The 17,349-nt window shown below is 57.7% G+C and overlaps 3 protein-coding genes across 8 annotated transcripts in view; 1 reads left to right on the top strand and 2 right to left on the bottom strand.

Moving 5' to 3' along the window:
• FASTK (Fas-activated serine/threonine kinase) overlaps positions 1-2,830 on the bottom strand; it is a 4,757-nt gene extending 1,927 nt beyond the window's left edge. The window contains exons 1-4 of one of the 3 annotated variants that reach the window (XM_012662105.1): positions 2,641-2,830; positions 1,435-1,857; positions 762-941; positions 497-636 (exon numbers count right to left, since the gene is read on the bottom strand). In XM_012662105.1, the coding sequence (XP_012517559.1) occupies positions 497-636; positions 762-941; positions 1,435-1,857; positions 2,641-2,722 (825 nt within the window). In that variant the 5' untranslated portion in view covers positions 2,723-2,830. Of the gene's footprint in view, positions 1-496; positions 637-761; positions 942-1,434; positions 1,858-2,382 lie in introns of all 3 variants that reach the window. The other 2 variants (XM_012662106.1, XM_012662107.1) reach the window with 2 other exon arrangements.
• Positions 2,831-3,071: 241 nt separating this feature from the next.
• TMUB1 (transmembrane and ubiquitin-like domain containing 1) lies at positions 3,072-5,486 on the bottom strand. Of its 2 annotated transcripts, none has more exons than XM_012662103.1 (3): positions 5,380-5,486; positions 4,132-4,550; positions 3,072-3,887 (listed from the first exon to the last, which is right to left on the bottom strand). In XM_012662103.1, the coding sequence occupies exons 2-3, from the start codon at positions 4,518-4,520 to the stop codon at positions 3,536-3,538; spliced, it is 741 nt and encodes a 246-aa protein (XP_012517557.1). In that variant the 5' UTR covers positions 4,521-4,550; positions 5,380-5,486; the 3' UTR covers positions 3,072-3,535. The 2 variants fall into 2 exon arrangements, with proteins under 2 accessions (XP_012517557.1, XP_012517558.1); XM_012662104.1 differs by lacking the exon at positions 5,380-5,486 and adding an exon at positions 4,918-5,218.
• Positions 5,487-8,559: 3,073 nt separating this feature from the next.
• The window catches only part of AGAP3 (ArfGAP with GTPase domain, ankyrin repeat and PH domain 3), a 56,376-nt gene continuing 47,586 nt past the window's right edge, over positions 8,560-17,349 (top strand). For 2 of the 3 annotated variants that reach the window (XM_012662099.1, XM_012662102.1), the window contains exon 1: positions 8,560-9,187. In XM_012662099.1, coding sequence (XP_012517553.1) covers positions 8,866-9,187 — 322 coding nt within the window. In that variant the 5' untranslated portion in view covers positions 8,560-8,865. The remainder of the gene's footprint in view (positions 9,188-17,349) is intronic. The other variant, XM_012662100.1, reaches the window with a different exon arrangement.

Genomic DNA, 17,349 nt, shown 5'->3' with positions numbered 1-17,349 from the left:
CTCTAGCCCGGGCAACACAGACTCTGTCTCAAAAAAAAAAAAAAAAAATTTCTCCAGTATGTTTTGCATGCTGAGCCTTGGGGAGGCTTGGCCCTCACGCTTGTAACATTGCTGTAAAGCAGAACAGTCCTTCTACCACCAACATACACACCACAAGTTCAACAGCATAAGCAGTTGTAAGCTGCAAACTAATCACCAAACAAGCAGAGGGGACATCTCTGTGGGGTCTGGCCCTGAGGCTTTGAGGAGTGGGACAGACGAAGCTAGGATGGTGCCAAGAGTGCTTTGGAAAACTGCAGCGCTCTAGGCACACTCGCTAGTTACGGGTGTAGAGCAAGCCAGAGTGAGCACAGATGGAGGCCCCAGGGGACAGAGCAAGCAGCCTGCTGGTGTGTGTGCTGCAGGAGGAGGCCAACCAAGCTGGACAAGGGGCTGGGCTTGACCAGGTCGCTGAGGATGACTCAGAGGAACATGGGAAGGTGGGAGGCAAGCCCACCTTGCTGTTGAGCTGGGCTTCCTGGACCACCAGGAAGTGGGCAATGGCTTCCAGAAGCTGCGGCTCCCGCAACCGGTGCCGGGCCAGGTGCTGGGCCAGGAGCACCATCACATGGGGAGTCAGTTCCTCCGGCCTCGCTTCTGTGAAGAACAGCCTATCACACTGGACCCTCAGGCCAGACCTCCAGTTGGCTAAATTCCAATTCAGCCCATCTTTCTCCTCCTCCTCTGCACCCCCCCAATTTGCTTTTAACCCTCTCCAGCACCTGCCAGGCTGCTGATCAGCTGCTGCCGTGGATACCGCAGGAAACGGGGGCAGCTCAGAGCAGCTTCCAACCCTTGCCCACCACGGAGGACAGGTTGCAAAGGGGGAGGTGGCTTCGGAGGGAGGCGGAACCGTCGCTCCTGCTCCAGGGCACACACCAGGGGCCCATCTGATGGAAAGCCTGAGAGGGAGAGGTCAAAGGCAGTCCTAGTAACAGCAATGCTGCTCTGTTCTAAGCACAGGGTTAGTGAATGCCCCATCTTTCTCCTCTCCATTTCCTGAGTGGGAAGGTGTGCTAGAGTTTAAGTACAAACACTGAAGAAATGTAAAATATTGTGTGAACATGAGGTATCAGAACAGTCTGTGGGGAAGACCTTACTTACACAAAGATGGCAAAAAGTCTCTCATCGTGTGCCAACTGACAAATTGTAGTGGCTCCCAAGTTCACTCTATTATAGAAGGGATCTGGGGTGGCGACTTAGTGAGGCTGGAAAGGATGTTTAACTCATATGACGTCTGCCATCACAGGAAGGGAAGTATACCTGGATATGTGCAGTTCCTGGGCAAAAGCCTGAGAGGTTGAGTCTTTGTGAACTTGGGTCCTCTACTGTTCTCTTTCTCTATTCTTCCATTAGCACCCAGCCCCCCGATGCCCTCCTCAAGCCCCTCCTCACCAAGTAAGACTGCAAGGTGCAGACACACGTGGATGGTGTGAATGTCAAAGGAGGGGCAGTTTCGGATGATGAGCTGACTCAAGTCCTGCAGTGTGGCCTGCTCCACAGGAGGGGGCCGTGGCTGAGACCCCAAGAGCTGGCCCAGACGACGAAGCGCCACAGGATAGTGGTGGGCGCGCACCTTGGTGGGGTTCTGGCCCAGCCAACGCAGCAGTTCCCCAGGGCTCCTTGCCTGCTCCAGAAGCCGCTGCAGCCCTTGTATAGGGCCTGCATTGGGGCATCCTCCAAGAGGCCGGTCCCCCCACTTGCTGGGCCCCAAACAGCAGGGCTGTACTGGCGGAATCAGCAGCAGGCCACACATCCGGGCCGGGGAGGCCTGGGCAGAGAGCAGGACTCGAAGCATGGAGTTGGGTGATGGAGACCCTGAGGGGCGGGCCAGAAAAGGGTGTGAGGTTTTCTCCAAAAAGGAGAAATACCTACTATCTATACTTTACCTCACTCCCCATCTAGAGGGGGCTGGGGTCAGAGCAGCCTTTTGTGACTGCTCTGGTCCTCTTCCCTACCCGCTGCTCTGCCTCCTTCCACTCTTTTGAAATTATAATCATAATCCTTCAGTGTGCTCAGCATAGCACTATTTACAAAGCAATGCCATACGCATCATCTTCTCTAATGCTTCTCACACGCCCACGAGAAGTAGGCAGGGCGGGCATTACTTCATTTCACAGGTGGAGAAACCAAGGCCCAGAGCAGCGAAGAGGCCGCTTAAGTTAAGCCCGAGGTCATTAACCCGGTTAGTGGTCGTGCCAGTCTGGAGCCCAGGTGACCCTGGCAAAGCACCCTTCCGACCACCTCCCCCTCCCGCAGGAGGCGGCGGCGGCGGCACGGAGGGCGGAACGCGGGCTCCGAGGCCGGACGGTGCTGGGATCCATGCTGGGCGCTCCCACTTACCAGCGGCATGACCTTGGACAAGGGACTTCCTCTCCGTCTCTCTGCCTAAGTCTCTTCACCCGTGAGATGAGAATGCAGTGCACACCTCGCAGAGCTCGCGTGGGGCCCGAGCGCGCAGCTTTGCAATGGCGCGGAGTCGCCGAGGTCGGGAGCCCCCATACCCACCCCTGCCCAGGGACGCCAGGAGACCGTGGCCACCGCCGTCAACGCCAGCTCCCGCTGCCCTCCCGCTGCCCGCCACGCAGGCGCCACCCCTACATGACTCCCCGGGCCCCGCGCAGGTCGCTCCCTCAGTCGGTCTCGGGACCCGGGTGCCGGGATCCCCCCGCGGCCTCCTCATCGGCGGGCCACCGAGTCCGCCATCTTCCCAGCAGCCCGGAGCGCCGCCGGACGCCAATCCCCGCGCAGCACTCAGCCAGCGGAGACGTGGCTCCCGGCAGGCGCTGCGAGCCAGGGCGCCGTGAGCCCCGCCCCCGCGTCCAGGAAGTGCGCGCGCGGCGCCGGGGCGGGGCTAGAGCCGGGGGCGGGGCCAGAGAGCCAAACGCTGAAGCCTGGCGGGCGACTGGAGAGGGGCGAGGGGAAGGCAGGTCAGGACCTAGCCCAGTCCCTGCCCTTCACTCCCTTTCCTCCCAGTGGGCAAGGGCTCCCCGGCCCCACAGGCCCCACACACGCACACACACACCAAGAGAGAAAACTTCACAGTTACTTTAATTTGCACAGGTTCCAGAAAACTCTTCTGCCCCTCTCAGCTCCCCTTCGCCAGCCTCCCGCAGTCCTTAGGTCCCTAAATCAACCCAAGGAACTGTCAGGGACAAGAGGTGGCTGGGTCCTCGGGCAGAACACTAAGACGGGCCCAGGGAGGTTGCCCGGCTCTGCCCAGGGCCCAGGCAGTGACAGCAGGTGCCTGACCCTGAGGAGCCGACTGTAAGTGGGGGCTGAGGGCCAGCAGCCCCAGGAGGTGGCCCAGAGCCATGGAGGTCACAGGGAGGTGCCTCCGCCATTCCCCGGAGTCCTCTGCGGCGCAGGGCTGGGCTCCAGCTTAGGGGAAAGAGGCAGGCCGGAGAGGCAGGCCTGGGCAGACAGCAGCTCCCACCACGGCGCGGGGAGCAAGGTCCGGAGGGGCCAGCAGCACTGCCAAGAGACCGTGGAGGCACTACGGGCGGTACATGGCAAAGGCTAGCAGACTGAGGAGCAGGGTGAAGCCGGCCAGGCCCAGAGTGGCCGTCAGGGGGAAGAAGGGCCGGTACTGGATCTGGCAGTACCAGAGCAGCAGCAGCAGCAGCAGCAGCAGGGGCAGAAGGAGGCTGCCTACTTCCAGCCCGGAGGATCCTGGCTCCGAGCCTGGGGGGCAGGGGGGATGTGGGGGCCCGACCCTCGTGGACACGTGGCAGTGGAGAACACAGTTGGGAGGGAGGTGAAGGCTGCCCAGGGTCTGGGTGTCGTCTCCTAGCAGCTGCCCTTGGTAGATGAGTCGTACCTGCTGTTCCCGGCCTGGAAACTGGGTCCTGAGGAGAGAGGGACCTGGGTAAGAGAGCAGGCCTCAGGCAACCCTAGTCCTTCGCCCCAGAACAACACTCCACCCTCCACATGCCACCAGGGCCATGGCCTCTGAGGGGGCAGTCTGCCAAGGGGAACAAGTATCGTGTGCGATTTGGGAAGCTTAGAATGAAGGGAAGGTCTCATCTCTCTGGTGGCTGTGATCATTCCCACCCTATTTAGCATTTCACTCCTGCCCTCTTCCCCCCTTACCTTTTCAAAGAGCCAATGGTGTCGTGGGGCCAGACCCTGGCCACCTGCTCTGAATCATTGAGGAATTTCAGCCGTAGCACTAGGGGCTCCTGTGGGGAGTCCGGGGGTGGCGGTGTTGCTCTGACCCCTGGGCTAGGCTCTGGCTGTGCAGCTTGACCTCTGTGTCTCAGGCTGGGGGTCTCAGCCCCTGGGGCCTCTCCTCTGATGTTGTTGGTGGCTGCCATGGCTTCGCTGGGCTGTGCTGACGTTGGGGTCCCTGAGGTCTGGGGCAGTGGGTCCGCACCCTCAGCAGTGTGTGTTGAGACCCAGGCAAGGGCCAGCACCAGAAGGCAGGCAAGCACCGAGAAAAGGATGGTCACCTCATCACCCACCCCTTCAATCAGGGTCATGGTGCCTGCCTTGCCCGCCGTGCTACTGAGCTGGAGAGGTACAAAGAAACTGTGAGGGTGGGCTCCCTGGTCAGGAGCCCTCCACCCACCACACTCTCCCACAGTCCTGATCTCTCTGTTTCCTTACCCACCCCAAGGCACAGACTGCTCTGACTCCCAGTTGCCTGAAACTTGCCTCTTCATGTCTCTTCCCATCTCCAAATCCCAAGTCCTAACTCTGTAACCTGAGTTCTAGGTCGTTAACTAGCTCCCCAGTTCACCCAAACCCTATCACAAGATAAAGGCCTTGACCTTCTAAGCGACCCCGCCTCCCCAATTTAACCCCCACCAGACTTCACCCCAAAGAGCTTATCTATTCTTCCATCCACTTCATCCTAAAGTTCACTGCTTCACCTACTTCACTCCACAGCTCATCTAATCTGTCGCTGAAGTTTCTTCAAGTGTGGAAATGGGCCCCCATCCTGCCCCCACGCATTACAATTTATCCAAACCCCACCCGTGGCAGGGGGCTGCTTCCCCAAACCTCCTCCACACCAAACGTCAAACTCCGCCCTTTGGCAATCTGGAGCCTCCAAGTATTGCCACCCACTCAACTCGGCCCCTTCCTAGTCCCCTCGGACCCCACCCCGCGGCAGCCCGACTCTGCGCCTCGTCTGGAAGCCTCTCCAAACCCAGCCTGCCGCCAGACCCCAGATCCCGCCCGGATCTTCACCCTCCCCGCCTCCATTCCTTCGTCAGCCCTCCCATCTGCCCGCCCCCCGGAGCCGCAGGAGGGCACGGCGATCCCGGGGCGGGGCGAGCGGGGCCTAGCTGCGGCCCTGGGCGGCGGGGTGGGCGCGGTCGTGGCGCGGGGACTCACCGCCCGGCTCAGCCAGCTCCATCTCGGCCCCTCGGGCACTTCCGGGCTGGAGGAGCCGAGGTCGCTGGCACCTGAGGCATCCCTCCTTCCCTGCCGCCGCGGCCCGGGGCATTGTGGGACTTGTAGTCTGGCGCTGCGCTGTCCCTGCCCGCTGCCCTGCGGACCTACGTGCGAGGCTCGGCGGGCTTTCCCTGACTCTGGCTGACCGCCTGGCTGCCGGCGGGGGCGGCTTTGGGGGTTATGCTAGTCCCCAGAGGTTTGGGCGGCAGCAGGACCCGCTCCCTTCCCCGCGAGCAGCCCGGGCCTCTGTCACTCTAGACACCAACGTCATCTGGAACACGTCAGAGTGACCGTATTGGTGCTGCAGTGATGAAGCTCTGGGGAACTCAGGTGGCCCTTACCCAGGCCAATCCTTATGTCAGCAAGGATGCCAGGAGGCACCTTGCACTCCCAAATTGACTTCAGCCCAAAGACCAGTACCCGTAGGCTGTCCAACCAGGCTGTCTAAGCATACCTGTCCCCAGGGTTGCCGCTTTCCCTGGTCCCCTCCTCCACCTTGCCCCTGCAGGACTGTGAAAGAAGCATGAACTTTGGAACCAAGCACAAATCTTGGTCCCTTATCCTGTGCTTATCAACTATATAACCTTGCGTGGGTTATTGAATCTCTTTGAGGATGTTTCTTCCTTCCTAGAACATATCTTGTAGGTCAATCATAAGGAAGAAATCAGATGGTTTTATTTAAAAATATGAAAACTATGTATGGGTCATCTATGGGTCACATAGATGTTTGCTCACCTAGTATTAGTACATTCCCTCTATCCAAACCTGGGCTCAGAAACCAGGTCCTTAACGTGTTACTGTGTAGAGAATGTTGAGTACCAACCTGGCCTGTGGATTTCTGTGGATTTTCCTCTGGGCTCCTGTAGCCACAGAGATTTCACATCCTGGATTTTACAGGCCAGTCTTGATTAAAAATAATCTACCCTAGTCTTCCCATAGCTCATGCCTACTTGTGGCAGCAAGTGCCCCAAATGTTGCTTTGAGAATGTCAGTTTAGATTTATAAGGTACAGAACTAACTTATCTCTAGTTCTTTCCCTTCCATTCATTCATTACATAGACATTTATCAAATATACACTACATGCCAGGCATTGTGCAAGATGCTGGGAATACAACGGTGAAGCAGATCCTCTTCCTGCCCACATGTGACTCATATACTAATAGAGGACAGATACGTAGATAGCCCATCAGTGCTAAAACAGGTGTGTGCTGCTTGCTGGGCAACGCTTTACCCTCAGCATCTCTTTTGGCAGGTGTACCTGGTGCAACTTCTTCCTGTGAGTTCTAATTAGGCATCTAAAGGGGATGTTGAGGCCAGCTGCGGTGGCTCCCGCCTGTAATCCTAGCACTCTGGAAGGCAGAGGCTGGCGGATCATCTGAGCTCAGGAGTTTGAGACCAGCCTGAGCAACAGCTAGACCCCGTCTCTACTAAAAATAGAAAAAATTAGCTGGACAACTAAAAATATATATAAAAAAAAAAATTAGCCGGGCATGGTGGCACATGCCTGTAGTCCCAGCTACTTGAGAGGCTGAGGCAGGAGGATGGCTTGAGCCCAAGAGTTTGAGGTTGCTGTGAGCTAGGCTGACACCATGGTACTCTAGCCCAGGCAACAACTAGTGAGACTCTGTCTCAAAAAAATAAATAATAAATAATAAATAAATGAATAAATAAAAGGGATGTTGAATGTTGCTTTTAAAATTATAGAATGTCACAGCTAGGTTTTCTGTTCAACCACTGTGTTTTGCAAATGAAGCCCAGAGAGGGTCCTTAAGGTCATACAGGTAGACAGAAACCTGCATCCTTCAGGAGCACAGGATACCTCACGGGTTGATTACCTTGCACCTGGTTCTTTGGAAGTTTCAAGAAACTTAGGAATGGTGATTGGTTTGGTACTGGGACCAAGTTGTGTGAGTAATCAAATGATGGACAACTTTATGCCAGGAAAAGGTCCAGGTTGGCCTGGGAAGTGAAAATGTGTGTAAAAAGAATGACATGTGTCAGCTGTCTCTAAGGATATCCGGGTGTAGCAGATATCCTGCTATATCTTTGGCAGATTCAGTGGCTGGGGCCACTGCACTGCACATGCCCCCTCTGGTGGATTTTAGGAAATGTGTGTGTGTGTGTGTGTGTGTGTGTGTGTGTGTGTGTGTGTGTGTTGAGGGGTGGGGGGCACACCTAGAACTGCAGACAGCCTTGGCAATGGGAATGCTCTGGTAACTGGGACATTGAAGGGAGCTCCCTGGCCCCAGAAAGAGTGGAAGGACAGGATGGACAAGGGAGTGAGGACAAGGAAAATTAAGAGAGCCACGTAGACCCTAGTGAGTCTCCTGAACGGGGTGGGTCAGGGACGAAAAGGCATATTTGATTCCTTCCTCTTCTCCTCTATGTACCACTGGGGTCGGGCAGCATTAAACGAAGCCCCCCAGTCCGGGGGACAGGGGGGTGACTTTTAGGAGAGGCCAGTCACAAGAGGATAAGAGTCGGGACGTTGTTGTTCAAAGTGTCATTTCCAGGGGCTCACCGATGAAGTGCTCAGGGAGAACTGGAAATAGGTGCCAAGAATCCATCCGAGCCTCTGAGCTGCAGCCAGCAGTGGAGAGCCGGGGCAGAAAGCCAGGGAGAGAACCCCGACGACGGGGTGGTCTCTAGGGTTGACCTCGGGGCCTGGGGACAGGGAAGCCTGTGCCATACTGAAGGCAGGACACTGTAAGCTAGGAGCAGCTGGGCCTCGGCGGGCTCCTGGGCCAATCAGTCGCGTTCATCAGCACCATCCGGCGCAGGGCACTGTTTGGGCATAGCCCAGAGACCGGACACCCCGCCCAGATCAGAGCAGGGAGGCGAAAGCGACAGCTGGGCCCGGGAGGGGGCCGGGGCAGCTGCCCCCCGCGAGCGGGTGGCCCTCCAGGCGGTGTGGGTTGGGGCGGGTCAGGAGGCGGAAGGGCCGAGGCTGGGTGGGAGGGGCCGGGCGCCGGGGCTGTAGTGCGGCCCGGGGGTGGTGGTTACGGAGCGGGCAAGCTAGCGAGGGGCGGGGGCGCTGGGCCGGCGCGCAGGAGGGACGAGGGCGGGGGCGGCGGGGAGGGGGCTCGGGTTGCGTGTGCCGGAGCCGGCGGGGGCGGCGGTGCGTGCGCATGACGCGGGGGGAGGGCCCGGGCCGCGCGCTCCCGGTACCGTTGTTGTTGCCGCTGGAGCCTGCGTCTAGGCAGCGGGATCGCGGCGCCGGGAAGCGCCCAGCAGCGGCGGCCACAGCGTGCGCGGCGGCGCCTCGTGGCTTCGGCCCCTGGACCCGGCCCCCATGCACTAGCCCCGCGCCGCCGGCCCAGTAGTCCCGGCCCCGCCGGCCTCGCCAGCCCCGCGCGCCCGTTCGCCGCCGCCGCGCCGCCCCGGGCCCTGACCGGGCCCGTCTCGGGCCCCGCGGCTCCGGAGCCATGAACTTCCAGGCAGGCGGGGGGCAGAGCCCGCAGCAGCAGCAGAGCCTGGCGGCTCCGGGGGGCGGCGGCGGCGGCGCGGGTGGCGGCGGGCAGTTCGGCGGCGCGGGGCCCGGGGCCGGGGGCGGCGGCGGCCCCTCGCAGCAGCTGGCCAGCGGGCCCCCCCAGCAGTTCGCACTCTCCAACTCTGCGGCCATCCGGGCCGAGATCCAGCGCTTCGAGTCCGTGCATCCCAATATCTACGCCATCTACGACCTGATCGAGCGCATCGAGGATTTGGCTTTGCAGAACCAGATCCGGGAGCACGTCATCTCCATCGAGGGTGAGCGGAGCCGGGGGCTGCGGTAGCCGGGGTGCGGTGGCCCCTCTAGAGCTGGCCAAGGGTCCACAGCCTGGCCCGGCCACGCTCTCCTTGGCGGGGGTCCTCGCGCGCCTGAGGTCGGAGCCACGCGGTTTGCTGATCGGCGCTGCAGAGCCGGCGATCAGGCTTCGCTATATCTCGTCCAGGGACACTTTGGGGCCAGGGGAAACGTTTTCTGCTTCAGGCGCGAAGGTGGTGTCGCCCCGGGGGGCTGGGGCCAGATCCGGTCAGGCATCGCCAGGGAGGGTGGGCGCGGCATAGGGCCTCGACGGGCCCGGAGGTGGGGCCGCGACCGGGGAGACTTCGCCGCCGCTGCCTGGGCCCTGCCCCGCAGTGGGGCGGAGGTTCAGAGCCTCCCGTTAGTGGATGGCAGTGTTCCCGGGCCTAGCGCCCGCGGGCCCCGGAGGGTGGCGCTCGCCGCGGCGGCCTCTCCCGACGCACACCCGCCACGCTGCTGAGGCCAAGCGGGGGAGGGCTGGGCCTGGCGCGGTGCTGGGGCTCAGCGACCGCGTGGGAGGCACCGGACTGTCCATCGGCGCCTTCGCCGGGTTCCGCGCCCGCCGCGCACCTGCAGCTGCTAGCTCCGGAGGCAGGCGCGGGGCTGCAGGGCGTTGACTGACCTCCAAGGAACGCCGCACCCAGCGTCCGAGGACGGGAAACCCCGGGCCACTGTGCTGCCCAGCGCCCCTTTCTCTGGGCTCTTGGGCCCTGGACTTTCGGCTGCCGAGGGCCGTAGGAAGTGGGGACACGCTGCTGGCAGATGCCCCACGACCTCTGGTGTGGTAAGGGCTGGTCGCACCCGCAGGCAGCCAGTGGCATGGTGACCTTCGAGGGCTCGCGGACAGATGGGCCTCGCCTTGGACCATCTGCTTCCGCCTCCAGTTCTGTTTGAAGGGGGACGCCCACCAGCAGGTGGTGGGTTCCGTCTTAGTAGAAATGCAGCAAGAGCCAAGGCTTTTTGCTGTCACAGGGTGTTGTGGGCAGGGGCCTATCCACTACTGGGGCCTTACAGTTAGCGCTGCACTGCCCCTTCTTGTGTGATGCTCTACACTTGAACATCCCCTGTCTGCTTTCTGAGGTCCCCATAGCTGGGGAAGGAGTATGGGGTCTCTTGGGAGTAGAGGACCCCATGTGGAACTGCAATCCTGCCTTTGTGCTGTGACATGCCAGTCTGACTTCCTTCTGTCCTTTCCCCCACCCACTCTTATTTCTTTTCTCTCAAGGCTTGTTTCGCTGTGAACTAATTAGGTGACAGCAAAAACTCATTAACGTGGATCTGAGTAAATGGCCTGAATCACTGCTGTGGCTGGGGACCCTGAGATAGCATTTGTGTGAGCCTGGGGCCCCAAAGAGAGCAGATGACCAATTTTTCCTTCTAGATCTGAAGGGGGTGGAGTGAGGAGAGGTACCATTTGCTGCAACTTCACTGTTCCTCTGGCCCCACGGCTCTGGAGCCATGAACTTCCAGGTGGGCTGGGGGCAGAGGAAGTAAAGAAATTCCTGATCAACTCCCAGATTACCTCCCCCCAGCTCCTTCTGGACGGTGAAGAGACCCTCGGGCCAGCCCAGAAGCGTCCGCTACAGAGCCCTTCTCAGAGCAGGGAGAGGCGGGATCAGCTGGTCTCTCCTCCCCAGCTGGGCATCTCTGTTGGAAGCCTTCTGTGATGGGAAGGCCATGATTCCTGGGATGCACTTGGGTTTTTTGCCTCCATCTTAAATTCAACGTGACGGGCGGAATTCCCCCTGCTAGAGCCCTTCCCCTGGCCAACTTCCCCTTGCAATTTGGAAATGCCCCATGGTCCCATCTGCTTGGCCTGGAAGCTCAGCATCACTATTGTGAAATCCTGGGACCCGATGTCTCATTGTCACCAGACTGACCCAGCTGCCGCTCACACGTGTGTTCTCAACTCTGTCATCCCTCCCCTGGTCCCTGCTGGGTTCTCCCATCCTCTCTCCTGGAGCTCGTCTTTCTTACTCACCTCACCCCTGTTGCTTCCCTATTCGGTCACCCCAGCTTTTTTGCTGTAGGCAGCCTTCAAAAGAAAAAAAAAACCGCTCCTCCAGTTTCTGCCCCATATCCTTCCTGCAATAGAAGCCCTCTCCATCTGCCAAACCATATTGCTTCTGTCCTGTGAAGCAGCGTCCCCATCTTCCTTCTCGGAGGAGAGAGAGGCACGGATTTTCTGGGGCGTTTCCAAACTCACTCTGAGCCTGGACTGAGACTGAGGCCCCCCTAGGGCCCGGCAGACCTGGGAGCCGGATCCTGTGCTTCCCAGGGGGGGACGCGAGCCTGTCAGTGGAAAGAGATGACATTTGCAGGGTGCGCAACAAAGTCTCCTTTACTGGGTTAAGACTTCAGTGAAGGGTTCATCCCAGCTCTGAAGGTGACTTGGGAGGTACAGTCAGGACTGTTTGGCACTGAGGAAGTGCGGTGGGCGCCCGGGCCTCCTGTCCTCTACTGCTCTCAGTCACCTCTGACACCATGTCCAGAACAGGAGGAAGCAGGGGACGGTCGGCTTTCCTGTGTTTCATGACAGGATTTGAGAGGAGGCAGACCATTTTGGAAAGTTCCTTTCCCACCAAAGGCCAAGGAAGGAGAAAACCTGTCCATCAGTTGGTCTTAGGGAGTGGAAGAAGTAAAGCCATGAGCTGGGACAGAGTTAGAAGGCGCCACCACGTGCAGAACCTCTGAGCCACCCTCAACTCACTGGTGGGGAAACTGAGGCTCAGAGAAGGGAGGGAGCCCGGCTCCTGGCTCCCAGCTCAGCTCTCTCCAGGGAACAGTGCTCGTCTGACTTGCTGGGATCTCCTGGCTGCGTCCTGGAGAGAGGGATGCAGTCCAGAAGGGGGGACACTGGGTGTGTGAAACATAGAGGCCGGACTAGGCCAGTCAGGAGCTCGGAGAAGCTGTTGGGAGAAGCAGTCCCAGGGCTGGGGCAGGTGGCCTGGAAAGGCCTGCTGGCTGGTGAGTGTGCACAGGGGAGGGTTGGTCCCAGGGAGGGCCTGGAGCCCCAGGTTCCTGAGGGGCACGGGGCCTGGAAGTGGAGGTGACTGTGTCTGTGTGCCATATGGCAACTGTTGTGCGTGCCAGGACCGGGCTTCGTCAGCTGGAAGACTTGCTGGAGTTTCCGCTTTGTTTTCCCCCTAGGGCTTTTTTTTTTTTGGAAAAAAACAAACAAACCAACCCGGTGAAGTTCCTTTGAGCTTCCAGCTGGCCTCCTAGGCTTGCTCATCCCGTGCACAGATTGCCTGCTTGCCCTGGGCTGTGGGCTTGGTGACATCCTAAAGGGGCTAACTGGAGACGAGTTGACCCAAGGCTAGACCGAGAAGGGGCCTGTGGGCGGGATGTTGGTTGGGGGCTCAGAGCAGCAGTGAGAGGGCCACCCCCCAGCCCACACCCTTGCTTGCCTGGGGTTTTGTGTCTTTTTTCCTGTTTGTCCTGTGATTCAATCCGGGAGGATGGGAACAGTGGTATGCGTTTTAGAGCCAGGGGCGCTCTCTCGTGAGTCAATTTGCCTTTCTCACTGGTCCTCAGGTGCACGTTCCCCAGCCTGGCCCATAAGCCCCACCTGCGGGCATGCTGGACCTGTTGCCGAGGCTTCCTCCAAGGACTCTGACTGGGGAGGTCCGGGCCAGGTCCGGGATCTACTACATCTGTAACCCTCGCGGGCCATTCTGGCAATTAGCTGGTTTAAGGAATGAGTGGTGGGGGCGGGGTTGCTTATATAGGACTTTGCACACAAGGGTTCTAGGAACTCTGAAAAAGAAGATATCCGTGTGGGTGCTAGTAGCCGGGGAAAGCTGCGTTTGTTCCAGATACATTTATTTAGCTCCTACTGTGTGGCCCAGTTGCATCTAGCATGGTGGAAAACAGGTGATCAAAGGGGAGGAGTGGGAAGAAGGGGTCAGAAGGTCTGGGCTTGGTGCACGTGGGGAGAAGAGCTCAGCCTGTAGGAGGTGCCAGCGGGATACTGAGAGTGGGAGGAACAAAGCCCAGATTTTCAGGACACCAGGGCAAAGGTCAGACTTGGGAAGCCTCGTCAAGACGAGTGAGCGCAGTGGCTTTCCTGGCCCAGCGCAGTGGCTCACACCTGTAATCCCAGCACTTTGGGAGGTCAAGTTGGAAGGATCACTTGAGGCCAGGCATTCAAGACCAACCTGGGCAACATAGTAAGACCCCCATCTCTACAAAAAATTTAAAAATGTAGCTGGATGTGGTGATGTGTACCTGTAGTCCCAGCAGCCTGAGAGGTTGAGACAGAAGGATCCCTTGAACTCAGGAATTGAAAGCTGCAGTGAGCTATGATCATGCCACGGCACTGTGGCCTGGGCAACAGAGTGAGATCCTGTCACAAAAAAACTAGAAGACCTTTTCCTCAGGGTCAGAAGGGGAGATGGGAAGACCTACCCAGCTGTCCTCAGGCTGCCTAAGCTCAGGGTTGAGTGTGGTGGGAAAGCTCCCTTGCCCCATTCATGGTCACTGAGCTCTGGCTCCTCCCATGTGATGACACCACACAAAGGAAGCAATCCTTGTCCCTATGTACCACCTGGCTGTCGTCCTATATCATTTATTTTGTTTATCAAATGTGTGCCAGGCCTGGGGCTCAGGAGGTTTCCCATGCAGAGGGAACAGATCCCCAAGGCGGCGGGCCGGGAAGCACACAGTGCGTTGCGTACTAGGTGTTCGGGGAGCAGTGAGTTGGTGCTGCGGCCCCAGGCAGGCAGGAACCCGGTGAAGGAGTTTTGATGCTTTCTCCTGTGTGTGTTTACTTCTACCTCCCCATGTTCCAAGAAGCCATGTGAGATGGTGCCTCATCCTGCCCTGTAGGAGCCGGGGTGTCAGGGGAGTGTTAACCTCTGAGGAGGCTGTCACTGGCTGCTCAGTGCCCACGCCACACTGTTGATTGACGCTCCTGAGCCGTCCACCAGCGGTCAGCTCACCTCTGCCTCAGAGGAGGGGGGCGAGGCGCCCTTCTTGGAAAGCAGGAATAACTTGGGGTAGCTAAGGCTAGGGGGAGCCAGGCGCCCCTCTGAGAACTCCTGTGACCCCACGTGGCATTGCCCAAATGCTGCCCTCATTCTTTTTACTATGCAAGTAACTCGAAATTAGTCAGATCAGATTGCTTTCCTCCTGCGGCCCAGTACAGGCCGAGGGTTACAGGCAGCTCATCTTGGAGCCTGGAGCTGAGGCGGGGAAGGGACTGCCTGCGTGCAGGTGCAGAGGTTGCTCGGGGGCTCTGCCCCACTGCTCCGTGTCCTCTGCCGCCATCCGCTGGAGATTGGAATGAGGCTCAAAGCTTTGCTGCACTTTGCAGCTCACCGTTTATTTTCCCAGAGGAGGCTCTTTTTTAGGTTTGCAAGTGTCATCTCCATTTTGCAAGTGAGATAGTTTAGGATTTAGATTAAGTAACTTTCCCGAGGCCACGAGGCGAGTATTAGAACCAGGGATTTTACCTGGTTTTCTGACTCCAGGTCTGGTGGTGTTCCCCTCGCAGAATGGACTATCTCATTGTGGTGGGCCACACCCATCAGCCCTTATAAGTTGCTTCTAAAGGAAATTTTGTGAGAGTCAAACTGACCTGAGTTTTAGAAGAGTTTAGAGTATGATTTAAGGGTGAATTGGGACTCCTCTTCCTTGCTACAGTTTTCTTCTGATGTCTCGAATCTCCCACTGAATGGCGGCTCTCTGAAGTGTCTCTCCCTCCCAGGAGCAGTGTGGATGTAGCATACAGTAGGTAGATGCTTGCTCGAGAAATGCTTTAAAATATTGTTTTTTAAAAATTTCATTTAAATATTTAAGTGACTAAAGTAAATACATGCTTGTTACGACCCATTGAAGTGTAGAAGGAAGTAGAAGGGATGTGGCTGCACTGGCCTCCTCTCTCCCCGGATGCGTCTGCTGTTAGCAGTCTGGTGTGCGGCCTTCTAGACTTTCTTCTGTCAGCTACTCTTTGATCGATTCGATATCACTAGTGTATCACGGCAACAGTGGGATTTTGTGGAAAACGCTTCACAGGGCGAATGGGGAGCCGGAGATTCACAGAGTCAGGAAAGGAGGCTCCTGTACTGATTTGCGTGTTTGTTTGCCGGCTCCCCAGGCTGGGAGTTCTCGTCCCTGCTCTGCCACCAACTGGCTGTGAGAACTCGGGCAAGGCACCCACAGCTCTGGGCCTGTCTTCCTAGAGTCACATTCTGGCTATGTCTGTGCAACCAGCTGTGACCCTGTGAGTGGATATTTGGAGCCGTCTCAAGCTTGGCTCTGTGGCCTGGGGTCCTGTCAAGTGAGGACCTGAGCAGGAGTCTGTGGGCTCTGTTCAGAGCCGGCCTTTGCCGTGCAGCACTTGGATTTTGCTCCCTTGGAGCCCCCAAGGAGCTGATAATTGAAAGAGATCGTGTGCGGAGGGGTGAGATTTTCTGTGCCTCAGTTTCCTCACCTGAGGTGGAGGGATCGTAACAAAGCCACCGCCTGTGTCTCGATGGTGCCGAGCACTGATAAGGTCCCACGTGCGGTGTGCTTAGAGCAGGGCTGACACATGGTGAGCACCCATCCAGTATTAGTCGTTGTTCCGAGGGCTGCACCAGGGAATACTGTTTATTGTGTCCCTCCTTGCACACGCCTCTGATTATTTCCTTTGGACAAATTCCCAGAAGAAAATGGTCAGTTTTCAGGGGCTGCTCGTCTTTAGGACTTTTGCTGCGCACAGGCACGCTGCCTCCAGAAGGGCCTTTCCAATTTCCAGGGATGGAGACAGCCTGTTCCCTCGTCTCGGTCTTGGCTAGTGCTTTGGCCTCACTGTGCTCTGAGCAGAGTAGACAGTGCTGTCCTCTGGGCCACCAAGGAGACTGAGGCTGGTTGTCCCCACTGTACATGGCCTGGTCCCGGGGGAGCTGTGCCTTGGGTGTTTCTGTGCCTGTTCACAGGGTGGATTTTTCTTTCTTTTCTGCCAGCGCCCTTCCTGGCCACTGTCGGGGTGCCTGTCTACAGCAATTTCTCTTTGCCTTTTAATTTGATGTTTTGATGGCTTCAAACCCGAAACCTAAGCTCCTAGAGTAGAATTAAAGCCCAGTCCCAGGGAGCAGGGCAGGCCCAGAGGTCTGGCGCCACTCAGGGCCCCTGCTGTGTCCCCTCCACTGCTCAGTGTTCCAGGGACCCGTGGACGTCACTTCTGTGTCTGGGGAATTTTTTGCCATAGATGCCCTCACTGAAAGCCCTGGCACCTTTGTTTGAGGAGAGTTGTGAAGATTTGGGGACTTGCCATCACTCTGAAGCCCCCTCTGCTTGGTTATTGCTTCTAAGATTGTTCTAGATGGTTCTGTGTTGGGAGAGGTGGTGGAATGAGGCCTGGGTTTTGTTCCTCCTCTGTCAGAGCCTGTACAGTGTAGTGATTGAGAACCCAGGCTCTGGAGCCAGACTGCCCAGATTTGAGTCCCAGACCTACCACTTGGGAGCCGTGTGACCTTGGGTGAGTTCCTTAATGTTTCTGTGTCTTGGCTTCGTTGTTGGTACAACGTGGGCACCCGTTTCATGGCATAGGTGTCAGTACCGTGTTTAGCTCTGCGTCGGTGAACGTATGCAAAGCTTTTAGAACGGCACCAGCCCATGGGAAGTGCTCATATGGGTAGCAGTTGTCTCATGACTCATAGATGAGGTTGTCATCACTGCTGCGCAGAGTTGTGGTACGTTGAGGACTGAGTGAGGTCGTGTGTATGGGTGTGCCTCGCGCCGTGTGGTGTTTACTGAAATCGAGCCTGAGAACCTGGGTGGCAGAGTTCGGGTACGTCGGTATAGCCCAGCCAGGCCCAGGGACAAGGGTGCCAAGCTGACATTTGTCTGAGGTCTCAGTTAATGAGCACAGGCCCCAGGGCCACAGGAAGTCTGCACATTCACACATGTACCCAGTGTCATCTTTATTATTTTGCCTGTTGAAGTTTTTTCTCTAATTCAGCACTGTCCAACAGACAAAGGTGAATCACATGTGTAAATTTAAATTTTCAAGTAGCCATGTGGAAAAAGTTAAAAAAAAAAGTGCAATTAATTTTAATAACGTCTTTATTTTTTTTGAGACAGAGTCTCGCTCTGTCACCCCTGCTGGAGTGCAGTAGCATCATCATAGCTCACTGCC

The sequence above is a fragment of the Propithecus coquereli genome, unplaced genomic scaffold (assembly GCF_000956105.1).
Source record: "Propithecus coquereli isolate 6110/MARCELLA unplaced genomic scaffold, Pcoq_1.0 Scaffold75, whole genome shotgun sequence".
NCBI classification, from domain to species: Eukaryota; Metazoa; Chordata; class Mammalia; order Primates; family Indriidae; genus Propithecus; species Propithecus coquereli.
The sequence above is the reverse complement of the archived record's forward strand: the minus strand, read 5'-3'. Positions and strand labels throughout refer to the sequence as shown.

Coding starts and splice junctions, on each gene's coding strand:
- TMUB1 (XM_012662103.1), bottom strand. CDS start 4,520: ATGACCCTGATTGAAGGGGTGGGTGATGAGGTGACCATCCTTTTCTCG. Junction 3,888..4,131: donor ACCATTGGCTCTTTGAAAAG/GTAAGGGGGGAA, acceptor CTCTCTCCTCAG/GACCCAGTTTCCAGGCCGGG.